General features: G+C 38.1%; 1 protein-coding gene across 1 annotated transcript; it reads right to left on the bottom strand.

Moving 5' to 3' along the window:
* Nucleotides 1-1016: 1016 nt before the first annotated feature.
* On the bottom strand, nt 1017-26303 carry bcl3 (BCL3 transcription coactivator). The gene is made up of 9 exons (XM_066683914.1): nt 25497-26303; nt 24292-24403; nt 11077-11185; nt 5470-5686; nt 4575-4663; nt 4229-4306; nt 3061-3228; nt 2678-2744; nt 1017-2039 (listed from the first exon to the last, which is right to left on the bottom strand). The coding sequence occupies exons 1-9, from the start codon at nt 25903-25905 to the stop codon at nt 1534-1536; spliced, it is 1755 nt and encodes a 584-aa protein (XP_066540011.1). The 5' UTR covers nt 25906-26303; the 3' UTR covers nt 1017-1533.
* Nucleotides 26304-27734: the final 1431 nt, after the last annotated feature.

The following is a 27734-nucleotide window of genomic DNA, read 5'->3' as shown; positions in this document are numbered from 1 at the left end:
CTAAAAAATCTAAACACTTTTTTTTGTTTCTTTCGAATGTAACTAACTTTATTACAAAGCACAAGAACAGAGATTTTAAACGGTGTGCTGTGGTAATTTTTGGGATTTGGTACATATTTAAGTGCTTTAAATCTTCAGGATCACAGCATAATAATCATCTATATCTGGTGGATACAGATATTCTTTTATGACAAACATCCACATTTCAGATATTCATTTGTGGGTTACACTTCACAATTTATTATGAAACTAATATACTAAAGTGATATGAACCTAATATAGGAAATTTTGCTGGAGTTCTCGAGTAATTTCCTGACAGCTTATTTCCAAAAATGTACAGCAAAAATAGTAGATTATATAAACATATCACTATGAATTTACATTTAGTTACTTTGCCCTTCATTCATTATCTGTAACCACTCATCCAGTTCAGGGTCATGGTGGGTCCAGAGACTACCTGGAATCATTGGGCACAAGGCGGGAATACACCCTGGAGGGGGCGCCAGTCCTTCACAGGGCAACACACACACATTCAGACCTAAGGACTCTTTTGAGTCACCAATCCACCGTGTGTTTTTGGACTGTGGGAGGAAACCAGAGCACCCAGAGGAAACCCACGCGGACAACACACCAACTCCTCACAGTCACCCGGAGCGGGAATCGAACCAACAACTTCCAGGCCCCTGGAGCTGTATGACTGCGACACTACCTGCTGCGCCACCATGTCGCTCTACTTTGCCCATCAGTCATTCTGAAAGATTTCTTTCCCAGTAATTTGGAATTACAGGTTCTCCCTTTGGGCCTCTCTTCAACCAAAATATAAACATATGGCCTTACATTCTGTATAATTCACAAAAAATTGTAATTAACTTATTCATTTACCAGTTATCAATCACACAAATGAAAGATTTTCTAACATGATTGAGTCCTGTCAGTCCATGATAAGAAAAGAAAACAATAAAATGCCAAAGAAGCATGAAAAACAGATATATCTAGAAAAAAATATTTATTAGCTATCTCTGAGTAATTTACATTTTTATATATTTACAATAATTTCAGAGTTCATAAGTACATACAAAAACAAAAAAAAAGCCACGTCACAGTCTAACTACTTATTTAAGGACTTTCCACTTGAATTACTGAAAAAGTCATTTTCAGTGACCTTAGAATCAATATGAATTCTTAACATAAGCACATAATTTCACAGACAATGCCCCTTCACAACTGTAAATTGCATAAATATGAAAATAGTCAGCGCTTCAAGTTGTAAAGAGTATAAAGATTTCTTAGGCTAAATCTACACTTCTCATCTCAGCTTGAACACAATGTTTTGAAATATATTGGATACAAAACCATAACATGTGACATTAACCATAAATTATAGGCTACATTGAATAAACTCCCTTGTTGGATGGACCAGCCACATTTTCGTTTTCCTTGATCATGGATATAAGTCTTTGTAAATCCTCACAGTGTAGAAAGATATGCAGCAGTGCAAGTATTTTCAAAATAGAAGGGTAAAGTTGGTCATAATCAACTTATGCCTTTCTCCTCACTGCTCATATTAGAATTATCTGACTGCTCACTGTTATGACTAGAGGGCCGTGACTGTGTGGCAATGGAATTTGGGTGTAGACCCTGGGAAAGTGGATCAGTCCTTCCAAGACCGGCTGGTAATAGGATGAATTCTGTGTCAGTGGGATAAGGATGTCTTTGAAAAGCAGTTGAATAGTAAGCAGGGAAACTTGATAGAACAGGGGGCATGAGAGTGTCATAACGATGTGTGGGAAAAAAGGAGTAAGAGGGTATTGACAACCCATATTCCACTCTATTATCTGTTGTTTCATGAAATGTCCTTGCTCTCCTTTGAAGCTCATCTTCTTCCTGAGTTTCTGTTGGTGACTGGTTTCCTGACCTGCTTTCGCAAGACTGACTCTGTGGCGAGTGGTTATGTGCAGCTGCAGGAGAGAGAGAGATGCTTGGTAGAAGGTTGGGATTGGCCAGTGGAGAATGGGTCATGTTGTTTGGAGATGGGGCACCTAAAAAGTAAAACATCAAATGGAATTATGGATGGATAGATAGTTAGATAACATTTTAGCAAGAGAGTCCATTTGTTGCCAACTTATCAGTGATTAGTGAAAGAGGAGTGAGGGCCTTACCATCATTCAAACCTGTCATTGTTAAGGCAGAGTATGGCAAGGCTCCACAGTTAAATATTTGTATTCAAGTTCATGATTTCAGAATATTAGACAGTCGAGCATAGCATCCGTCAACTTAAAGGGGGCATATTATACTCCTTTTCCTTAAGTTTACCCAGTTCTCTGGGGTCTCAGTAAATCAACTATGACATGCTTTGAGCAAAATACCACAAAGACAAAGAAAATACACAGTGCTTTTGTCACCCTGTCTAAACCGCCTTGCTCAGAATGACTGGATTCAGCGCATGTTCCTCTAAATGAGAATGAGTCTCTATACTGCAAGAGAGCCCAGTGGGTAGGAGGAAAGGTTAGAATTGCTAACTAATTTATTATTAGTTATTTATTTATTTATGTTTTCTCACTGGGCAATGACAAATTGGTGCAATAGCTGAAAGCACAAATTTGTTGTTATATATATATACATATATATATATATATATATATATATATATGCAAATATATTTAAGCTCCTATCTCACCATTAAAGCTGTGCTGAGTTTTCAATGTGTGGCCACGTGTTGTCTTCCCACGCAGCACATCAGATACCTGACCAGAAAATGAAAAAGATACCAAAATTTAGTAGAAACAATAAACTTAATGTACTTTGATGCTTGTAAGTGCTGATAATCACCATTAACAGGCAGCACTTGCATCCTGTAGAGCTGATGGAAAAGTAATTTCCATAATTTTCCATAACACGGAAGATTCATCTTCATTAGAAGTACTAATAATAGAATCTGAATAAGGACTGTAAACTCACTTATAGACTTACCTTTTTCTTTATGGGATTCTAATACTAAATATAACCAAGTTATCTTTAGAAAATTTTACTTTGTACTATGATCCAACTTCACATTCTCACCTTCTTGTTCTTGGCCACCATGACAGCAGTGTCATTGTGGTAGTTCTTTAAACTGCTGTCAGCACCATTCTTCAGAAGCACTCTGACAGCCTCTACTTCACCACGGCCACAGGCGCTGTGGAGGGCTGTGTTACCACTGTATGACTGTGCATTCACGTTACAGCCATTCTGAAGAAGTGAGAAGCAGATTAAGATAATGAGGAAACTAAATATCTCATCAAAGGTTTTAAAATACACATTTTCACAGACTGGTGCTCAGGTGCACGCTGGCACAATATTTAAATGCAACAGAAAACAGATATGTTTTAAGGTTGGATTTAAATAGCAATGGAAAGGTTGGCTGTTGAATTTCTGGAGGGAGGGAGTTCCAGAGGCACGGAGAAAGTCTGGGGAAGGCTCTGTCTCTAAGAGTGCACAAGAGACTTTGAATTACCTAAGTCTGAAAACATGGTATAAAATGAGTGGTTCTGATTTTGTATTACATTTTATGTGGATAAATATGCATAAATATGGTGTAAACAAGAACAAAGAAGAAAGAAAACCAAGTCAAAACGTCTAAAAAACAGTTTCTGCACCTTGCCTCACTCCTGTGCTGTATGGAGCTTGTAGTAAACAAGTATCACATAATATTAAAGTACTATGAAACATTATAATGTTCCTGTTAAATGAAACCTTTTAATATGTTTTCCATTTACAACACCAGCACTCTACTATCTTGGATGTAAATATCTATTTCCATCCATTGTTCATGTGTTACCTATTCAAAAATAATTACTTATTTATTCTTTATTCTTAAATGTCTAGTTTGTACAAAATAATATGATGTGTATGTGTTCTATCTGTAAATTTAGCCCTCAACCATTTAAGCACCCAAAATGAAAGAAGGGGCTTTTGGCTTCATGTGAAATATTGTAGAATCCCTGGGTACAGGAGTCATAAGTCATAAGTCATACAGGAGTATGGGTACAGGAGTCATAAGACAGTGCCTCTGAAATGCAACTAAAACACACACATACATACACAGCAAATTCACCAGTGTTAAATCAACACTATTAGTGTTCAATTAACACAAGTTTACATTTTTACACTAATGGTGTTGATATAACACTGAATTTGCTGTGTACACCCCAGAATACCACAGAAACCCGCTTTATTCTTAGGAACATACCTCAATAAGAAAGTTGACCATCTCCAAACAGTTGTTCTCCACAGCATGTACCAGCGGACTGCGGCCACTCTTAATGTCCTGGGGGAACAGAAGAGTGATCCATGCATATTTAAATAAAAAAATTGATAATTGATTGTTTGAATGAAGGAATAAAACAAATCTGTGCAAAGTTTGTGCATTTGACAGCCATACACAAATAACAGGATTGGTGCAATGACAGTATTTAATAACTTGCTGGACTTGAAACCATTCAAACAAATTTCAGAGACCACAACAGCCCAACAGCCACAACAGACAGAAACATATGCGTTTGTGTTAGGATGATGAATGGATTAGGTTCACTGACCACAGCATTGATATCAGCTCCACTGTCCAGTAACATCTTAGCCAGCTTTAAATTTCCATCTTGAACGGCCAGATGGAGAGGGGTCAAACCTGGAATTGAACAGAATTTAACCCACTATTAATAGTCTGTTACATCTGATACCTAGCTCAAATCTCATAACCCACACAATCAGGCCTGGACTTCCTTTACTGAGCAAAACACACATATTTCAGTATTTTATTTGGATTTAGCATATTAAATAATATATCGTACCACGAGCCTGAAATGGATTAAGCAGCAAAGAAGATGATGATGATGACTGTTCAGAGTTATTACAGTACATAATTAGTTTCCCAATATGAATTTCTTATAGGCACAGGTAACAGAGCCTTCCTCAGATAAGCAGGCTCCCTACACACACACACACACACACACACACACACACACACACACACACACACACACAAACTCACACCCCCCCACACACAGTAATCCAAGAGGTTCAGCTGTTCAGACCCTTCCTCTGTGGTTCTAGGGGCTTTCTCTACATTCAAATAGGTAAATTAAAATGGTTATGACCTATAGCTGAACAAAACTGACCTTTTCTTACCAAGGACTATTTTCAAAACTGACAGTAACTGACATTCAAAACAAAACAAAAAGTTCTTATCTATAGTCCTTATAAAAGTCCTATATATAAATCTATAATATATTAATCCTGTAAGGCAAGTGACAAAGGGTCTTTTGTTAGTACTGCTAATGACATTGGTCAGAGAGAGAGAGAGAGAGAGAGAGAGAGAGAGAGAGAGAGAGAGAGAGAGAGAGAGAGAGAGAAATAGATATATGGAATCGGGGATAGATAGTCCTCAGCATGCTAACCATTTTGTAATATTTCATATCAGATTTAAATACCCACCAGCATAATTTCTGCTGTCCAAGAAGGCAGAAGGGCAGCATGGGGTGTGGGTGAGGTGGGAGAGAATCACAGACAGGCAGCTTTCCTCATTGTGCTCACAACACAAATGTAACGTATTCTGTCCATTTCGATCCAGTGCTCCAGGGTCAGCCCCACCCTGCAGGAGAGCACCCACCAGAGCTGGCTGACGAGTAATTACTGCCAAATGTAGAGGAGTCTAAGGATGAGGAAATGGAATGCCACTTTATTTAATCATATTTGATGGTGCCTATAAATTGAAATTATTCTTATATAATTCATTTTTACCCTCCAGGCTGACATTCATCCCTTTTACTACTAAGCGTTCTTGTACTTACTGAATAATATTGTTTTTCAGAAATTACTGTACACAGATCCATAACTATGAAACTAATTTAAGTTTTGCGGTATTATGAATAATGAAAATAGTTCATTAGTTAAACATAACAGATATTTTATGTAGTATCTAGCAAGACTAATAAATAGTTCATGTGAACAAAAGCAACATTATACATCAGTTTAAATGTAAAAATACTTAAAATATACTTCTGGATTTTCCATTAGAGCTTCAGTTTAACTTACAAATGTCCCTAGTAACTAATTATCATCCTTAATATTTCCTGTCCTTTAACACTGTTTTCATTTTGGATTTATTTATCAAAAATAATCAGATCAGTGATTCATTTAAACTATTGTTATTAACACTTATAACAGACTGACACTTTGCAAAATGTTGATATAAAAATAAATTAATGCAACAATGTTCACCTGATTTCATTAATCAATCAAACTCACAGGAAACTACATTAACACATGCAGGTTTGTTTGGCCATGCAGGGTTATTTGAGTTGTAAATATGAATCACATCCTGGTTGATTCCCATCAATGAAAGCTCTGAGTTAGAACCCGTCTAACAGGTTAAAGGTCAGTGCCACAGAGAACTGACAGCTAGATAAGAATTTAAAGACACACCAAGTACTCCCTATTTAGAGCACAAATATACACATAGCCAAACACAGCACACACACACACATACAGGCCTTTCTGCTCAAACCTGTCTGTTAAAGTACGTGGAAATATGCACATACACAGGCATGCACTTAAACTTATGTCATACTCATAATACACTGATGTGCATCTTTTTTGTCTTCAGGTCACTTAAAAGATCCAAGCCACTGTTTCCATTATGCTTCACCATTTTAAAGTACAAGTGGAATACAGTAGGGTTGAAGAAGGGTAACAATATTGTACCCACATAGTAAGAGAGAATGTTTTATACAGTAAGCATAAAGTGTAGAATATCTGCATGACTTCAGTGATACCAATAAATATTAATTTCATTTCCTCAGGTAAAAATGGCACTAGAGGGCACCCTGTATTCTTCAGGAAAGAGGAGGAGCCAATGTTTCAGTAACAGTAAGGGGTAAAAATTACAAAGATCCAAAAGTACAGTGCAGAGAAATTTTTCCAAGTGTCACAATGCCTGTGGCGCTCCCTTCCTGTGAAAAATGCCCCGATTTCCCTGAATCCTGTCTGAGTCACAGCGTATCACACTATTCTACGGACGTTTAAGAATGAGTGCATGCTTTGTTACTCCATTTCGCAAACACTGAAATCTGAACCAGTGGATGTAGAGTACTATATAACAGAACATAAATAAAAGAAGCTCTGTTCTAAAATAGGTCCATTGTTTATTATGAGACTTATTAAAAGCAAATGTGCTCACAAATGTACACGGTGTTATTGTTCATATGTACAACCATCATTTAACCCTGGAAGAACCAGCCCAAAGAGCAAACACCATAGCTTCAAAAGCAAGATAAGAAAAACATAAAAGGGTGTGAAGAAGTGGGGGAAAAGGAAGGGTGGACAGAGGGCAAGTGAGGGTAGGAGAGGAAGAGTCGGAAGCGATAGAGCAGAGGGGAGGAGGGAGTCGCAAGGAAGAATGGGATTATTGAGGGAAAATCCCTTTCCTCTCCCCTGCAGTGTATCTTTATTTTTTCACATTCCTGCCTGGAAAGGAAGTGAGAAACAACAAAGGGGCAAACCACTCTCTAAGTGTTTAGAAAACATTGTGAGTAGTGTGTAGAAAAAAAACAAACAAATGTTATTTACTAGTTACAAAAAAGAAAGTAATTTCTACATTTATTTCTTTCATAACAGCATGAAAATAAAAACAATCAAATCAGAAAATGCTTGTTATTACCATAATGATTAACTACACTTATTCAACAATAACACAACAATATCTGTTCTGGCACTGATGTGAACATGTATATCACTGATGTTTCATGAAAAAAAGGACCATATGCAGGGATTTACATCAATTAAAATTAAGGTAAGACCCTTTACATTGACTGAGAAAAATGTTAAAAGGCTTTCTTTCACCTATGAAGTTACCATTTTTGGGAAACAAAATGTGTCTAAATAGAATGTCCAGTGAGGTACAAAGTAGTGGGAGAGAGAGAGAGAGAGAGAGAGAGAGAGAGAGAGAGAGAGAGAGAGAGAGAGAGAAAGAGAGAGAGAGACTGCTGCAGGGAAAGTCCCTCTCTAACCCTGAACCACAACAGAAGGTATGTTGAGAAACAGCCTGTGTGCAAGGGGCATCATGTGACTTCTCGGAATGAGGATACTTAAGTTCATACGCACAAACACACACGCTCGTACACAAATGCACACACAGGGCTGCCACTTTAACAGACAACTTATAATTCATGCTTATAATGATCACACTCTACAGAACTGTAGTGTGAACACAGACAGAACAAAGCATGCACAAACACATTACAAAAATGCACATGCAGTTGGAGTGTACACAACTAACACTTGCCTTGGAATCTAGCACATAAACAACATCAACTGTGATTTTAAAGCAAAGTTATTGTTTTTTTTTTCTTTGTTAGTGTTTAAAAAGTTATTTAAAAAGTCAGCACTCAGCCAGCAGATTATCTCCATTTGTGCTTTAAATGTCAGAGTTAGTGATGGTCACGCTAGAAGTGTGGGTGTAAACATGCTGTAGGTAGCACAGTAATATAGAGACAGTGGTAGTAGTAGTAACACTTTCTGAAATCAGCTGAGAATACACTGACATACACTGATGTTTGCTGTTTTATATTGACCCTGGCAACTATTTGACTGTGCAGGTCTGGAGGCCTTGTTGTACAATGCAAACACATTTGAGCACTGAAAATTTAAGTGATGATTCATTGCTGTTTAGATCTCAATATTCCAAATGTAGGCCCCCTGAAAAAGATAACATACTCATATGCTTCAAGGTGTTTCACCAGAATCCAAGACACTTACATATTTATTGCAACGAAGCACTCCATGAGCTTCATTTCTTACTTAATTACTCCCAGTTAACGCCCTTACATACACCCATGTTTCTCTCTGAGCAGGCAGGAACTTAAAAAGGGAACCATGAATCTGATGAGAATGCCTTGATGATTAATGAGCTATTAATCAAAAACCATGCAGACAGCTTTAGTTATTTAAGCAACACTTAAGTTGCTTTTGTATGAAAATTGATTTTTGTGTTTTTTTTTAATTATCATGTGAATAGGGCACAACAGGAAGTGTCGCTGTCAAACAGCTCCACGGTCCTGGGTTTATGGGTTCGAGTCCCGCTTCGGGTGACTGACTGTGAGGAGTTTGGTGTGTTCTCCCCATGTCTGCATGGGTTTCATCTGGGAGGTCCACTTTCCTCACATGGTCCAAAAAAAACCCCACACGTTGGTAGGTGGATTGGTTACTTAAAAGTGTCCATAGGTGTGAATGTGTGAGTGTGTGTGGCCCTGTGAAGGACTGGTGCCTCCCGCCTTGCACGCAGTGATTCCAGGTAGGCTCCGGACCCACCGTGACCCTCAACCGGATAAGCGGTTACAAACAATGAATGAATGAATAAATGAATATTGTGAATATTTCATGAAAGTTGGATTCCACTATGAGACTTTCTACAGCCAAGATGACTTGCTAGACCACAGTAATACTTACTCTCTGTTCATCAATTATTCCACCTAGTGTACCGGCACATGCATGAAGAGCATGCATGTACACTTGCATATACACAAATACACACAGTACCGTTTGGAATGTACAGTGCTTCAGTTCTAGGGAAGGGAAGTGAATGAAGACAGGATATAAGTCAAAGCTAAATGAATCGGCTGAAAGAAAAAAAAAACACAGCACTCAGTTCACAGGCACGACACAGGCGTAGCTTCTGGTAACTGGCTTGCTGTGTGTGTGCTGACAGAAACCTCAACATGAAGTGAGGTGAATTCTGAGGTTTGGTTACACATGAAGTAGCTATCACGGATGATAAAAAGGGTGAGAATGGTGGAAGTGCTTTTTTTTTTTTAAAAAAGAGAGGGAAAGAGATAGTAGAACAGAGAGAGAAAGAGGAGAATAGAATGTGAAAGTGTGGGGACACTCCTAGGGGGCTAAGCCATAAACACAGCACACTGTGGGAAAGAAGAAAAAGCAGTTCCCTGTGAGAAGTGTTTTTACAGTGTGTTTTATGTCATGGTGTGGTACATAGGTGCTGACCACCAAAGCTTACATAACCACTAGAAGTAAAGCTGAGCTATGTCTGGAATGAAAAATTACCAGGAAAGTGAATGCTTCCTCTTTTGCATGCTCATGTATTCAGCTGCAGCCATCAGGTGTTATTTATCAGCTTCTCTTCATAAACCACACTGTCAGAAAACACTGTAGATATACATCTTGGACCTCCAAGATTCCAGCAATGCATTCCCCTACGACAGCAATGGCCCTTGAGGTCCAATTATGTGCATTAACTGAGTTTTAAATGCCCTCTATTTCCACTTTCACTATAGGGACAAATTTCTAAATGCAGTGTTGCTTACAAGTCTTAGGCTTCTAAACATTCAACATAACACTAGAATAAATACAAAAATACATTAATACAGTAAAATGTCATATGAATTTGAATATTTTCAGGAAAGAAATGTATATTTCTGAGCACTATTTACAAGTAAAGATTCAGATTCCTTGTTTAAGTTCCCCACCATCGCACAGATTGAACTAATGCACAGATTAGCCAAATCAGGATGAAAATCACGTTTGGATGAACACATACATAAATAAATAAATCACTGCTTATTCTACTTCTATTACTTTTGATTTAGTATTAAAATTAATTAAAATTGCAAATAAACCAACTAAGATGCCACCACATCAGAGGCACTGTAATACTGAAATTGATCCACCACGCATATAATACCTGCTTTTTTGTTGTCCGTTGAATATGTGCAGTGGAATATGGTCCTATTATGTTGTTAAACTCATGACAACTAACTAAAGACACTTGTGTGGCTTTAAGCCTGGGAAAAATATGTCCTGCAAATTCAAAGAGATTAAGTTCCATGTTTTGTAAACCTGGAAAAGCAAAACGTTTTTTTTTTTTTGATTACTGAAATTAAGGTCAGCATTGAGGTTAGATTTCGGGTTATAATTAGTAAGCATCTTATGCATTTATACATAGATACTTACACATATAATCCTTATGAAATCTTTGTGTCCTGATTTTAAAACAAAAAAACAAATGTGTGTCAAGTGCATGTGCCCTACCTGTCTTAGGTTATTGTATAAATCCAAGTCCTTGCGCGCTCTGTATAAAATGTTAATCAGCCTTTTAACTACTGCTTCCTTCTCCTGAGCCACAGCAATGTGCAGAGCCCTGCAATAACACACACAAAGAACATTTGTCAAACTATGACACAAACACAGGTTTTCATACACACACATACACACACACACACACACACACACACACATATATATATATATATATATATATATATATATATTGTTGTAAAAACTGCTTGCTAAAGATATATATTATGATCACCTTAGTGGAGAATTTATGTAAAGTAACAAATATGAAATACATGATGGAAAGTTATTATAATCATTTTTAAAAATGTTGCAAGTATATATTAAAAAAGCACTTAAACAAAAGTGACAAAAAATCAAATATATGTATTTTACTCTTCTGAGAACATTTATTTCTCATTATTGTATTAATATTCCATTTTAGACCAGAACAAATTACAAATTACAAACAAATTACACAGGATACAATGACATCCTGATCTGTATAATAGACAATGGCAGACAATGCTTATCACCTTGATGATGGTTTTCCAGATCTTTATCGCACCATATTATTTTAGACTGCTTATGCAATTTTCTTGTGAAATGGCAGTTTTTTGACTTGCCCAGTTAAGAATATTCCTCTTTTAACTCCACCAAATTGCTGCACGATGAATCACTGGATTACAGTTGCATTCAGTACTAAGAACTTTTTCAGCAGTAAGTACTTTGAATGAGTGTAAGTTATGTTTCAGTAGGCTATCAAGTTTCATAAGTGGCATGCCTTGGATACCGGACAGTTCTTTTAGGTACTTTTTCTAAAATAAGGCTGTTCTATTCTTGGCATTTACCAGTTTTGTTTTTGTGTTTTGACTTCTGTTTCTGCAAATTTAATTAAATGCATGTTTGTTCTTGGCTTTATGAGCAGGCTTCTGTTCTATTCCTGGTCATTCGAGGGATTTTCTGCACAATGAAAATATTTTCAGATTCCAACTGACTGTCCATTTGTTTCACTCTTTATGTCAGTATATTATTTATAGATTTACACTCACTCATATTAAGTCATATTAAGCATTATACACCATATCATAATATTAAAACCAAAATGTTTCACAATTGTATTCCATTAAAATCTAAAACCTTCCCATTGCTGAAAAATGTTCTGCTTTTCATTATGTCACCAGTGGGGCAGGAAATATTAAGAAATGTCATGATTTTCCTCCCCCAATCTCAACACCCAGCTATCACTGAGTGCTATTCACCCAGCTAGACCTTTCCGAATAGTGTGTTTGATATAAGTCATATAAAATATGTGTTAATATATAAGTTCTGGTTAAAATTAACTGTAACATTTAATTAAACAAGGATGTGAATGCTGAAGCCCCAAATGTACAAAGACAAAAATATATTCCTGGTTTTAAATATTTATAGTGTAATTTCTCTGTAAATATAACTTAATGGAAAAGAATTGCATTCCCTAAACCTCTATGAAATCTCAAACTCTGAAAGACTGACTACAGGGAATCCACATATTTAATCATATGCAATTGTTATGGACAGTAAATCAAACAAGTTTCATTTCCAGCTTGGGCTGAAAAATAACATTACACCATCTTGAACAAGTCTCTTAATAGTGCATTACCTTACATTTGTAAGTATCTATCAAATGCCAAAATTGAAAATGTACATTCTGATAATATATGCATAAATGCATTATACATAATGCTTAAAAATAGGTAATTGTCCTGGAAGTATTTATTTCAAGTAATTATTTGCTAAAACCATTTCAAATTTTAATCTCCACAATTTAAATCAAGCTCTCAATGCACAGAAGAGAGGCTTTTATGGGAAATAACTATTTTTAAATTATTTAACATCACAGAGTAAAAGCAGTTCTGTATTTTATTCTCTGATCTATTTTGTTACCTAATACATATATTTTGTAACTTTACTGTTAAAAAGATTCCGCAGTGCTTGCACACACATATGGAAGTGCAAATCTCTTGCTGACCAGTGGCTTTTCTACTTTTAAATCCAGTATATGTGGGTCTGACAGCTGAGTGAAAGGACTGATTAACATAGCAATCCATTACCTGATTCTATAAATGACAGGTTATGAAAGGTTTAAACCAGCATTGAGTCATTTTGAACACACTGTCCACATGCGACTGATCTTGAACCCAGTTTGTACAGGGAAATGCTTATCTCCTCATCACTTCAAAGAAAACCTCCACTTCTGTGTGCAAGTTGAAAGCATAAAGAGGTAGGTCCGAATGAAAGCGAGTAAGGGACTCAAACTGTGGTGTGTTTTTTTTCTTTTCTCTTCTTTAAAGAGGCTTCCAGTAAAAGGCACTTTGGATAGGGGTGACTTCCTGATGTCAATGACAATGACACCCTTCTTTCAGTTTTGAATAATAATCATAGTTGTAATTAATGGGCAGAAACACAAGTGTATGTGGGGAAACTCTGGCCTAATGGTAACACAAGCAAGCTTCCATCCCCATGACTGGCACAAAGATTCTGGGTGGGGAACAGCGCTGTCTTCTTCCTCTACATCTACAGCTGAAGAGCTAGGCAGTTAACCCTCAAATGGTCCCTGGGTGCTGAGATAGCTGCCTGCTGCCTGCTGCTGCTGTGTGTGTGCATGTGTTTAACTGCTTAAAAAGGTGGGTTAATGCAGAAGAAACATTTTGCTGTATTTTGTACACTCTTAAAAACAAAGGTGCTATAAGGATTTGAGCGCTGCCACAGAAATACCACTTTCCATTTTAGAACCATGTTTGTTTAAGAAACATGCAAGTTTGAAGAACCTTTTAAAAGTTTAAAAATCCATCACTTATTCGGTTCTTTTCCCATTTCAAAGAATTAGTTTTTGGTACTTTATGGAAAAAATGTGGTTCTTCTATGGCATCGCTCAAAGAAATTTTTGCAGCAACTAAATGCACACTTAAAAGGGGAAAAGAGCTGTCTTTTCAAGAATTAAAAAAAAATATGTCAAGTGTGTTTCTACTCTGTGGAAATTGATTTACTTTATTGTTGGTTGAAATTGCCATGATATTTTACACATAGGTGTTTGCAACCAGTAACTAAAAAAACACAGGAGCAAAAAAAAAAATTAAAAAACACCAAAGGAAAAAAAATGTATGCTCTCAAAAACAGTGGGGTGCCAAATTTGGCACTTGAAGTTATTGGCTGTTAGCTTTTCTGGTGTGAGCTCCCCTCCTGTGCAGCAAATCATCCAACTAAAAAAACACGTATCTCAATTTTTGTGTTTTTGTTTACTAAATCATTTGAACACAGCTGCTGTCCTTCATATTGTCTGAAAATTTCATAATGAATGGCCAGTATAAATGCACTAACATTACTTGGAATTTACTAACAACATTACAAACAATACATTGGAATTTAAATAGGTTTTTTTCCCCTCTCCTGTAAAGTTACTCTTTTGAACGATGCATGTTTTTAATAGGACAATGACAAAATGCAGCATTTAAGTTAATGCTGTTGTGTTCTCCCACTTATATTTCTGCTCTTGGATTTGTATTTCTGTTCACATGTATAGTTCTGTTCTTGTGTTTGTATTAGCTTTGCATCCTCTTTTAATATTGTTGTGTTCTCAGATTTTGTTTGATTCGTAATTGTTGTTGTGGTATAGGAGGTCTATGAATAAAACAATATCAAAATGTGATGGAGAATAAAATATGAAATTACATTCCAAGAAAAAAAATGTTGTATTTTCCTTCATGCTTTGGTGCATGAGTAAAAGAAAGTCCTGTTTGAAAGCCCTCATTTCCCAATGATGGGGGAATATTTTTGTTATTATTTATACCATGAATGAATTAAGAATTCTAAAAGACCTCACAAGCAGAGTGTGAAAAGAAACCCTGACTCATATCGCCAGTAAACTAGTGAATGTTTTCTAGAGCATAGTGCCATAATTGCTTCATGTTGGCTATTCCACCAAGTTTTCAACAAGGAAGCAGATGGTGACATACCCTGCATTATATATACACTACTGTATTACAAAAGTTATTCTGAAAAGTGTAAAATTATTATACACATATTCACATATTACACACATATTATGTATGCAAATGCCTACAAACATTTTTTCAAATTACGTAAAAGCGTAAAATACAACAAAGAAAAAAGAAATAAAGTCACAAAATAAAACAAAATATGTCAAAATGTGCCAAACGTGGTTTTAACTACAGTATTGTATAGTATTTGAAGAAACTATTGCCTTTGTTCACCTGTCCTACTGAAATGAGACTGTGATACAAGCTACGTAATGAACACATCATTTCAGAATCTAGACATCTCACCATGCCAGTGCACCAAGTCCTACAGGATGCATCAAACTGAAAAGAGGAAACTGGACTGAGAGTTATGTAGCCCTGACTCAGACCTTACAATCAAACCTACAGACATTGCCTGTAAGAAGACAAAAAAAATACTGCTATGTCACACTTTCTCTGTTCCTTGGTTCTCAGTATAAAAAGCAGAAGGCATCCCACTTTTCATCCGGTAAATGATTCACCACCCTTAACTTCATATCTAGAACATTCCCATGGTGTTAGACTGTGTCAAAGTCTCATTTTATCCTCACTGTATTCATCACATGAAAGCAAGTACTGAGGAATAATTGATATTCTAGCTACTTGGTTAGTGTTGGTATTATGTAATTGTGAAATATATACAATGGGTCTTAGATTTATAACTGAATATCTACTTTGTCTTCAAATTCAGCTGAATGCTTCCAGAAGGAAACTGGCAATAAGCCGCCAGCACGTCAATAGTAATTAATGATTGTTTACTATTATGATTAAGGATTATTATCGCCCATAGGTCAGAGAAAACTGTAAAATTGCTGAAGAATTTTAAATACTCTACTGAGACTCAGGTTTCTAGATGTAATATTTGCAATGTTCAATTTTTGTAATGCGTTCTATGAGTGTAGTTAAGTTTGATATCACTAAATTGAAATATCCACAGAGCTTACAAATCTCATTAATCTTTTCATTCATTCTTTGTAAATGCTTCATCCTGCTCAGGTTCACAGTGAGTCCAGAATCTGGGCATAAGGCCAAGATAAGAAATACACTCTGGACAGGACACAAGTTCATCACTTGAAAACAGCACATTACATATTCAAAATTCTAGCCCAGGACCCTGGAGCTATGTGCTATTGCTATGAGCTATTACCTCTTGTGCCACTATGCTGCCATTCATTCATTCATTCATTCATTCATTTGTTCATTTTTGGTAACCACTTATCCAGTTCAGTGTCGCGGTCGATCTGAGCTCACAATCCCAGGACCCTGGAGCTGTGTGACGCACTACTTGTTGCACCACGTGCCGCCATTGCTGCCATTTATAACATTAAAATAATAATAATTACACAAATATTAAAATAATTATTAATTAATTTGAGGGCGCCCCATCCAGGGTGTATTCCCGCCTTGCGCCCAATGATTCCAGGTAGGCTCTGGACACACCGCGACCCTAAACTGGATAAGCAGTTACAGATAATGAATGAATGAATGAAAGAATAATTTGAGGCCAAAAGTTCACATAAACCTAGGCTAAAAAGTTTCCAGCTCAGTTTTGCACAACTCCACATGACATCATATGTTTATTTTTGCAAGTTAATCAGGACAGCTACATTGTTCACATCAGAGGAAATTATTGATTAAAGACAGATTAATTTTAATTTTAATTCACTATATCAGGTTGTCTGCGGATCAAAATTTTACACACACCAAGCGGACTGTATTCAAGGGCCTAGTTTCACAGCCAGTGCATTTTTTTATTCTTGATACAAGCAATATCTGAACAACTAATGGTATAATGTACAACTTGGTGTTTGGTATAATGTTTAGGATGGAGGTGCAGGTTATATCCAAGGGGTGAATGAATTTAGTTCCTAAAAGTTAATTCATTCATTATCTGTAACTGCTTATCCAATTCTGAGTCCAGGTAGGTCTGGAGCCTACCCAGAACCACTGCGGCAAGATGGGAACACACCCTGAAGGGGGCGCCAGTCCTTTGCAGGGCAACACACTCAAACATTCACTCACACACTCAAACCTATGGACACTTCTGAGTCACCAATCCACCTACCAACATGTTTTGGACCATGTTTTGGAGGAAACTGGAGCACCCCGGAGGAAACTCACGTGGACACAAGGAAAACACACCAAACTCCTCATAGACAGTCACCAACAGAGGGGCTCAAACCCACAAACCCAGAACCCTGGAGCTGATTGGCTGTGACACTACCTGTTGCACCATCAAGTTCATCTCTGCTCTAACCAAAGAAAAACTCAAAGACCTGGAAATTGTGGGTTCAATTTCCGCTCCGGGTGACTGTCTGTGAGGAGTCGGTGTGTTCTCCCTGTGTCCTTGTGGGTTTCCTCCAGGTGCTCCAGTTTCCTCCCACAGTCCAAAAACATACGTCGTTAGGTGGATTGGCGACTCAAAATAGTGTCCGTGTGAGTGAGTGTGTGAGTGAATGTGTGAGTGTGTGTGTTGCCCTGTGAAGGACTGGTGCAGACTAGCTGCCTACACTCCAACTAACGCCACTTGCCTTGGACTAGCTGCCCACCCTACACTTTTTTCATCCTCATCCACAAGTTTTTATCATCATCAACATTATATTACATAATATATACTATGACTATATCAGTAAACATGAGCATAACAGCAGACCTATGTGATAGTATAGGGTCCCTTTTTGTCAATAATTTGTTGGTAGTTTGACCAGAGGAGAATAGCCCCCCCCCCCCCCCCCCCAACCCCCCCTTGTGAGCCTTGATTCCTCCCAAGGTTTCTTCCTCACCTCAGGGGAGATTTTCCTTGCCACAGTCGGCCCTGACTTGCTCACCTGGCTGGTTTTACATTTCATGTTAAAACTTTGTCTGGAATTCTGTGAAGCTGCTTTGTGACAACATCAGTTGTAAAAAGTGCTATACCAATCAATTTGATTTGATTTGATGAACTAAATAAAGAACATGTACCCTGCATTTTGCTTATAATCATGTCAACTTTGGTAGCATTTGACAATGACCCAGAACACAAAGTCACCCATTCATAACTATTCATATGTTTGGAGACTCAATAGCTATTCTTACCTGATGCTGTGGAGTCAGCTTTATGAAGGATGCTGAAAGCTTTATCAACCACAGCAAGCACAGCACAAGGTTTGGTTGATTATGATTGCTCTTGATGATCCACCCATTCTCACAGTCTCATGGTCTTTATTTCTCTGTTCTCTACAAATGAAACACTCTAAGTTCCTGGAAGTGAGTGAGAGTTAGTTAGACCGCAGCCCCAGATAAACCCAGGGCTGCGTATGTGCGGCATCCTGTACAGGCCAGAGACACATAAACCTCACATCCCTTGTGGCACGGCCCGCTGTGGCAATAAACAAAGACATAAGGGAAGCTGAAATATGACACAAAAAAACTGAGACAAGCACTGTATGCCACTGTTTACCAGAAACCAACATGACAGATGAGTTGGTGCTCACAGTAACAGTGAAGACTGGGCACAGTGTCAAGGCTGAAGTGTTTTGAAGTATATGAAGCAGCTTTTATACATCATGATGCATTTGCTTTTTAAATACCTATTCATATATTCTTGTGATCAGCTTGTGCTTTGAGGCACAATATCTTGAACACAACAGTCTAAGCATCAGCACCATATAATATGGGGTAATATGTAATATTTGCTTTGATCCTAGGTGATGCTTTTGCCTTCTGAGATTAGAAGTCCAAAATAGCACTATAGGCGTCGTTCTCTTTTGGATTTTAGGATGCTTACAATGGGGATGCAACTGTCAGACCTAGACTTAGGAGGATTAGAAAAAGGTTGCATGGTCTAAGTACCATTTGCATTTGCTGTTCTCAAAACAAAAACCCCAAACAACCAAACATCTTCATATATCCTCATCATGCAGCTATCTTACATCAGGCTGCATGAGTCTGAAGAATAAACGATAAAGCATAAAACTGCAGTTACTTCTGAAGAAACACATCCACCACATTGTTTCAGCTAATGCATCTCTCATGCAGCTCATTAGTTGTGGTAATAGCACATTTTCTTTGATCTGTAACTGGTTTGCTAGGAAATGGTCTAAGATGATACAATAAAACTAATAATGTAACCAAAGGCCACATAAAAAGGATGTTTATATAAAAAAAACAACACCAATTGTGGTACTTCTGGCTATCACCTGACCCTTGAACTCATTCTTTTTTCAGCAGAACATACCACTTGTACGTCAGTCACACATCACCGACATCAAACAACAATGTGCATCTGGCCCCTGATGAATACTGCAGCCTGCTACATGTAAATGAAGTTGATTTCTTGGGCATACAAAATGCCCCAGTATTGCTGTATATGTGCTCACTGAAGCCACTGTGCACTGCAAGGTCACACAACCCCAAGTATGAATTAAATATATTGGAATTTTAATAATATATAAAATTAAATACAATACATTCTTCAAAAATTAATACATTCACTAAACCTAATTTTCTTGAGTCCATATTCAAATCCCTTTGATTGGTTATAACAATCAATAATTAAAAAAAAGCCCTATGTATTAAATCAGTTGAGATTCATTTTGTGGCTGATTGTATATAAACGTGGTAATTTTACAGTAAATGATTACAATCATGTATTCTTCCTTTGGTTGGGCTATTACGTCTGTCAATCCCTAACAGTTTACATTCAGAGAATTCATGAAAAGCTCCTAAATTGTTCATATGAGAAGGAAAGTGTTTAACAATGTGCATTAACATAATGTATAAATCTTGTTAATGATGAAATATACTAGATCGAATACAACAATTAAATAATAATGAGCATTGCCTTGATAAGTGTCATTTATCAATAGCTTGCTGTTTGTGAGGTCTTCTGCGATATTATCTAACCCCCAAGGATTGAGGTCAGCGCCTGTGCTTCATATGCACTAGCTGCACTGTGGCTGCTCCACCATTGAGTTAGTGAGTAAACATCACCTATAGTTATGTACGGTAAAGTACCTCTGGATGAACTGTCTTACATTACATATGTAGTTTAACTCTATCTATACTCTTCAGACATAAACAGTATTGTATTGCTATAGATATTGAGGAGGATACTCTATGTGTATAACTGTGACTATAACCTGAAAATGTTAGTAAGTATTATGTAAATACTGTCATTTTTATGCTTGCCAACTAACTTATATTTAAACATCATACTAAATGACCCAGTGGCAATGTCAAAAAATCAATTTGTACAAATGTATGACCTCAACATCGCTGAGGTTTCAGGTGTACAACTCCACTGAGCCCAGTATACTAAACCCCTTTGCAAAAATACACACCAGCAACACATGAACAAACAATGATCTATGTTTCCAAGCTGGCTCATACTGTTTTGTTTGTGGTGGACAAGAATGGGCTGGATAAAGAGAGGACTAAAGAAGCAAAGCAATAAAATATGTGCACTTAAATGCTCACTGTAACATACTTCAAGATGTTCCATCATATATGCACAAAATTCAAGTGAGGTCAAATGTATTCATAATATAAAGCAATGTTTGGCTTACTGAACGCACATTCATTACTTATATCTATAAAATTCTCTTTGATAAAATGAGTGAGTTGAGAGCAAGCACAGGAGCGAGAGTGGGAGAGAGAGAGAGAGAGAGAGAGAGAGAGAGAGAGAGAGAGAGAGAGCTGGGGAGAAAGCGGTGAAAGAGGAAGTGGAGAGCGGATGTTTGGGTTTTTTGAGCCCATTCATTTAAAAAGGGCTGAAAAAAAGAAAAGAACAGAGAGAGAGAGAGAGAGAGAGAAAGAGAGAGATCGAGAGCAAGAGAGAGAAAGACACCTGAGTAAACCGCAGACTCGCACGCTCTCTGGCTTTCCCGAAAGTGAGGGTCTGTTAAGCGCTGAGAAAAAAACAAGGTGAGAGGATGAAACGCCCATTGACGTAAGACAGCAGATTATAGAGAAGGGGAGTCAGTGCTTATGTATGTGTTTGTGTGTATTTTTGTGTGTGTTAATATGCATGTCAAAATGTGTGTGTGTGTGCATGTGTGCGTGTGTGTGGCTTAATGTTGTTTTCTGCTGAAAGATGATCTCTGACAGCTTCAGATGTAAAATGAAGATACAGGCCAGGAAACCGGGTCCTACCAGTAAAAAGATTTGCCAGCTTGTGAAATGTTGATTCATTAGCATACTCTGATAGGTTGATCTCAATGCTTAGAAACCAGAGCAGACTGAACAAAAATCACTACATATATGAAATCTACATTATGTTTATTGCAATACTTTTTATATATGGCCCCTCCAAATTTGACTTGGATGTACACATCTATATTACAACAATTGCACTTGAAGTACAAAGGGAAGAAAGGAAAGGGAATGTGGATCTTACAAAGAGAATGCACTTGCAAGATATGCAGCACAGAAATTCCAACATTAATATCATCAAACTTGTGTATAGTGTGCTGCCCTGTGATGGACTGGTGCCCCATCAAGGGTGTGTTCCTGCCTTGTGCCCAGTGATTCCAGGTAGGCTTCAGACCCACTATGACCCTGAATAGGATAAGTGTTTACAGACAATGAATGAATAAATAAAACATATCCACATACATAATTAACCCATATTTACAATTTTGGGATAGTTTCTACATAGTATTAATGTTTCTTTGCAAAATAATTATTGACTTTCAGTTTGCCTTTCTATCAAAGGACTTTTGTTTTCAGACTTTTGGTTCGATTAAAACAAACACTGGTCACCTAACACACTACTTTTCATTTTTATTTTAAACACGTCATTTATGTAAAAGCTGAATGATAAAAACGTGTATTGAAATCTAAGCCCTTAGCAGACTGCACAGATCTTTGTTCAAGCCCTTGCCCTTCTTAGGGACCTGTCAGGGTGAATTTGCACACAGGGTCTTTATTGCTTACTTAGACAGAACGGTTTTAACACATATTGACTAAACCTGAGTGTCAATATTGCATGACAGCAGGTGTCATTTTTGAAATGCCAAGTTTCACTCACATGAGCTCACAAAGAGCAGTACTTTCATAGTTGCCATCATGTGGGAGGATGTTTGGGTCTTACAGTAAGGGTATGTGTGTCCATGCATGACAAAGCATTATATGTGTTCATCTGTGGCCTGGCCCTGCTCATATGCTCCCATCTTTTACACCACAATTTTTCATTGTTTTACTCAGTCATCATGCCTATACTCTTTCCCTTTCACAACCAGAATTAAACCTCAGCACGATTTGTCTACAGGAGCAGAAAATATACTTTGTTGAAGAAAAAAACAGATCAGGCTTAATCCTATGAATCTTGGGTTTTGTTACCTCTTTGAATCTACAGATATGAGAAACAATTCTGTGTACATCCAAATTTGACGCATTAAGGCTGTAGTTTTGCCGCATATGATGCAAAATATGCTCATGCTATTTCACTATTAGTGACGTATTAGTTCAATTCCCATTACATTCTGTTACCAAAGAAAGAAGTGCACATCTTAATATTCAATATTAAACTTCCCTGTCTTTCAGGGAAAATAATGGTGCCATATTTGTAACATGTAGCTTTGCACCATGCATGTCTCATAATTGATCCTTGTAATTAACACAAAATATAAAAACATGTTTCTAAATTTCATAGTCACAAGCAAAAAGTAAAGATAGTCCGAAATGACACTCTCTTCAATATATAGTGCACTATTTTGCAATTCTGACATTTTATAGTGGTGTCCGAAAACACAGTACACAATTTTCAGTGAACTTAAACAATCCCACAATGCACCATAATAAGTAGCATATAGCCACTGTGCTCTAGCGGACAGTGGCTACCAATAATAATAAATGCATAGCTTGGTTTGAAGATTTACACTTTTATATAAGGATTCATTGAATAAATTCTTTAAGATAGTCTAAGCCCCTACTGTAAGCATTTTTCATAGACATTGACCGCATTTATTCGATGGAATCTGCCATCACACAATAATGAGCAAATCCACGTGAGGCTGTGTCCCAATTTATTCACTACTAAATTTAGTTCACATTTAAAACTATATACATATTTTCCCATTCATGAAGCTATTTCACTTAATCATGCTTTTAGTTTTCCTACACACTTGTGTTAGCAAGAGAGAGAGAGCGAGAGCAAGAGAAAGTGAGAGAGAGAGAGCCAATGCGATGAATCAGAGCAGATAGGGGCTACAGGGCATCCTCCCTACAGGAAGTGAGATGGCTGTGAAATATGTGCTGGCGAGATTTCTCAATATATGGCCTCAACTACAGCAGGTTTAATATGATTCAGTGAAGGATCTGTGAACCTGCCATCATTGTGGCCTACTGTAAAAGCTGATTCTGAGTATCAAGGTCTAGTAGAGAAAATGGCCAATTAAAAACTACAGCTTAGTCCATAACTTGTTCAAAAACATAGCGCTAACATTAACAATTCAGGACAACCTGACTCTGATTAGAAACTTTGTATAATTATATTCAAAACATTTACATAGCTGGGGCATGGTGGCGTAACAGGTAGTGTCGCTGTCACACCGCTCCAGGACCCTGGACCTGTTCCAGGGAACGGTCTGTGAGGAGTTTAGGGTGTTCTTGCTGTGATGGTGTGGGTTTCCACTGGGTGCTCCGGTTTCCTCCCACGGTCCAAAAACAACAGTGGTAGCTGGATTGGCTACTCAAAAGTGTCCATAGGTTTTACTGAATGTGTGTGTGTGTGTGTGTGTGTGTGTGTGTGTGTGTCGTCCTGTGAAGGACTGGCGCCCCTCCAGGGTGTGTTCCCGCCTTGCGCCCAGTTATTCTGGGTAGGATGTGGACCCACTGCGACTCTGAACTGGATAAGCGATTACAGACAATGACTGAATGATATCTACATAGTTTAATACTTCTGCACAGTTGGCTTTCACAGACATTCTTTGGATTATTTAGCAGTGCTATTACTAAAAATTCCATTAACTCTTTAAGCACAGCAATTAGAATAAGTCATCTAATCAAACTATGTTCAAAGGAACTTTTAGTAAACAAGCTATGTTTTAAGGTCGTATGTCACTCATCTTGTCGTATTAAGAAAATGTGAGTGCTATGTGGTGATTTAAAACAAAAAAAGATAAGCATATTTCCTAATGGACAAATTACTTACGTGTCACCATCTTCATCTTGGTGTGTTGCCATAGCAACCTCTTGCAGCAGGTGATTTGTATCCTCACAGACATGAAAGGGAACACTCCCATATGGTGAGAAGTATGCATAATCTGCAATGATGCATAAATGGAAAGAACAAATGAAATACACAGGCAGGAGCAAAATAAAGCTAACATCATCTAAATCAAATCACTAGCATCTAAATGAGATCTGGATGAACTCGGTTTTACAATGGTCTGCTACAAAAAAGAGGAGTCAGTAGTAGTGTATAAAATAAATGACCATTAAGCAATGATAGAAAGAACGTTGTACCCTTTCATCTAGTAACATTTGAAACTAGTGACATGTTCTCATATTGTTTATGTTTCTACAATACTGTGGACATATCTGCTTATCTGTGGGTCATAGCTCCAACACGTGTGCTGACCCACTGACATCCTTTGCAACAGACTACTAAGCAAACCTCATTACTTCCTGTTGATTGGCTGAAAGTTTCACAATGACAAACTATTCTGCCTGGACTGACCATGACTGCGCAATCCTCTCTTTGCAACATGCAAAAATACACACACACACACACTCTCTCTCTCTCTCTCTCTCTCTCTCTCTCTCTCTCTCTCTCTCTCTCTCTCTCTCTCTCACACACACACACACACTCTCTCTCTCTCTCTCTCTCTCTCTCTCTCTCTCTCTCTCACACACACACACACACACACTGTGAGAGCATCCCAACAGACCATTCAGGCAGATGTTTCACACACTGTTTAACAGAGCTATGTTATTAACATTACATTACATTATTAACACTCCAGAGTTTTACTCCATAATCCATTAAAGGACACTTTATGATATACGTTTTTCATTATGGCTGGGATTGGGCTTTAAAAAATGTACAAAATACGTGTCAATGCTATTAACATATAATTTAAATCAGTTATGCATATGTTTAAAAAAAAAATATATATATATATTCTGAAGTTCATATACAATATATATATATACAGCCTTTTGGATTGGAGCTCTTCCTCTTGAGTGGGAATGTTATATGAAATCGCTAGTTACAGCGAGTCCTAGAGCATCTTTATCGCATTGGGTGAAACATTAACAAAGTGTGGAATCTACATATACACAGTGTGTGTGTGTGTGTGTGTGTGTGTGTGTGTGTAAGAGAGAGAGAGAGAGAGAGAGAGAGAAGTCGCTTACGGTATCTTGTGGCGCCGTGCGTCTGCTGTTGACCGCGGCTGTGTCCGGTGGATGGACTCGGTGCGCTGCGCTGGGTTCGCGGCTCTGCGCTCTGTCCGTTATGCGCGTTGCTACTCCGGGGCACCTTTGCTGGAGTCGGGCTTCCTCTTGGGTCCACGCACAGCTCTGCGCCCGCGCGTAGACCCGCATCGTTCTTATGTAGGAAGGGTCGCTTTCGGAGCGGGAGTTTGGATGCAGGAGGCTTCTGTTCAGCTGGCGAAGACTTGACGCCCACCTGCGCTCCAAGGGCGGGGGAGACTATTGGGCTGCTGTCCGTCTCGCTTTGACCGCCCCCAGAGCCGCGCTCTCTGTCCCGGATCCGCAGGTCGAGCGGCACAGACGGCTCGCTGCGGTCACCGCTCATGGTCATGGTCAGAAAACTCTGGCTCTGTGTCAGCCTGCCTTCATCTTTACACACTCCTACACATCCACACAACAGCAGCAAAACATGTCACTGAGGCTGTTAGAGCTGTTGTTTGGAAAAAAAAAATGTGTATATAAAAACAAAAACAAAAACAAACAAAAACAAAACAAAACACGACAGCCTTCTGCTTTACAGCAATGTCTCATTGATCCTACACACAAACAGCCTACCTCAACAAATACGGTTTGGTGAAAATCCAGCATTCCAAAATAAAAGGCATTGTCTCATTCTCATAAAGCTCTGCTCTGCTTTGATCACGACTGAGAAGCACGTGCACTAAAAAGCACCGGCTGCTAGCGACTAGAGTACAGGGTTCAGAATGAGAAAGGACTGAAAATCCTGCACACTGCTGAGATGCCCTCGATTAATCTGAAGTCAGTTTCTCTTCTGTTCTGTTCTCTCTCTCTCTCTCTCTCTCTCTCTCTCTCTCTCTCTCTCTCACACACACACACACACACATACACGCACGCACGCACGCACACACACAGGGCTTCCCCTTTCATACGAATTAGTTGCTACGATCTTACAAAAGGAAGCCACGGCGTCGTATCAGCTGCAGAGACCACACAGGACCAACATCTGCTGCTCATTTATATCCCGTAACTTTGTCATATTCTATCAAAAATACAGACATATTATAGCTTCAGACTGAACAGCTGGTTGAACCTGCTCGAGTAAACGGACCTGTGGCCGGTCTGAAAGTTCATAACCGGCTAATTGAACATGTTCCTACTAACCTACAGTCAGCCTCTCTCTCTCTCTCTCTCTCTCTCTCTCTCTCTCTCTCTCTCTACCGGACTAGAAGGACAGTAGTTACAGTCATCAGAACCAACAGCATTCAGAGATTACTCTCACTTTTCACTTTCGTCCATCTGAACTGCTTCTGGATTTCTCTTTAACTGGACGAGGTTCTGTTTCGTCCACTGACTAAGAGAGCGACTCGAGCATTTCATATTAAACTGTTTCACATTCGTTTTGTAAATCTCGCATTCCTTCCGCACCGCGTTGTTCGCCAATGGCAAGCTCGGCTGGCTCTGTCTCTCGATTCGGTGTTTAGAGCTTCGGCCCCAGGCGCTAAGCGGTGGTATAGGAAGCGGGCAGGAGTCGGGGATCTCCCTCCAGCTGTTATCGGGAAACCTCTGCTCTTCGCTTCGAGTCCTTCCTGTATTCGCAAAGGGTCACCGGATCACGTCTCTCACTCTCTCTCTCTCTCTTTCTGTTTTATCTTTGTTAATGTTCTACTTTAGTGTCTGTTTTTTTTCTTTTACCCAATCTCTCCTTCAGGTGAAAGAGAAACAGACGAAAGAAAGAGAGCAAGAGGGAGGAAATACAAATTGACAAAAAGAAAAGGACAGAAGACAGGGAAAGAGAAATTTGCAAGGAGAAATAAGACTGAGAAACTTATGCGGGGAAAACAGAATAAAAAAGCTCTCACTCTAATGCAAAAAAAGAAAAAAACACATATATATATATATATATATATATATATATATATATATATATATCAAAAAATGTGTAAAATGTAAACATTAGTGTAAAAATGTAAACTTCTCAAAACTCTTGGTGTTAATTTAACACTGGTGAATTTGATATATATATATATATATATATTCATTCATTCATTATCTGTTAGCACTTATCCAGTTTAGGGGCTTGGTGTGTCCAGAGCCTACCTGGAATCATTGGGTGCAAGGCGGGAATACACCCTGGAGGGGGCACCAGTCCTTCACAGGGCAACACGCACACACACATTCACTCACACATTCATACCTACG

The sequence above is a fragment of the Hoplias malabaricus genome, chromosome 10, assembly GCF_029633855.1.
Source record: "Hoplias malabaricus isolate fHopMal1 chromosome 10, fHopMal1.hap1, whole genome shotgun sequence".
Lineage (NCBI taxonomy): Eukaryota > Metazoa > Chordata > Actinopteri > Characiformes > Erythrinidae > Hoplias > Hoplias malabaricus.
The sequence above is the reverse complement of the archived record's forward strand: the minus strand, read 5'-3'. Positions and strand labels throughout refer to the sequence as shown.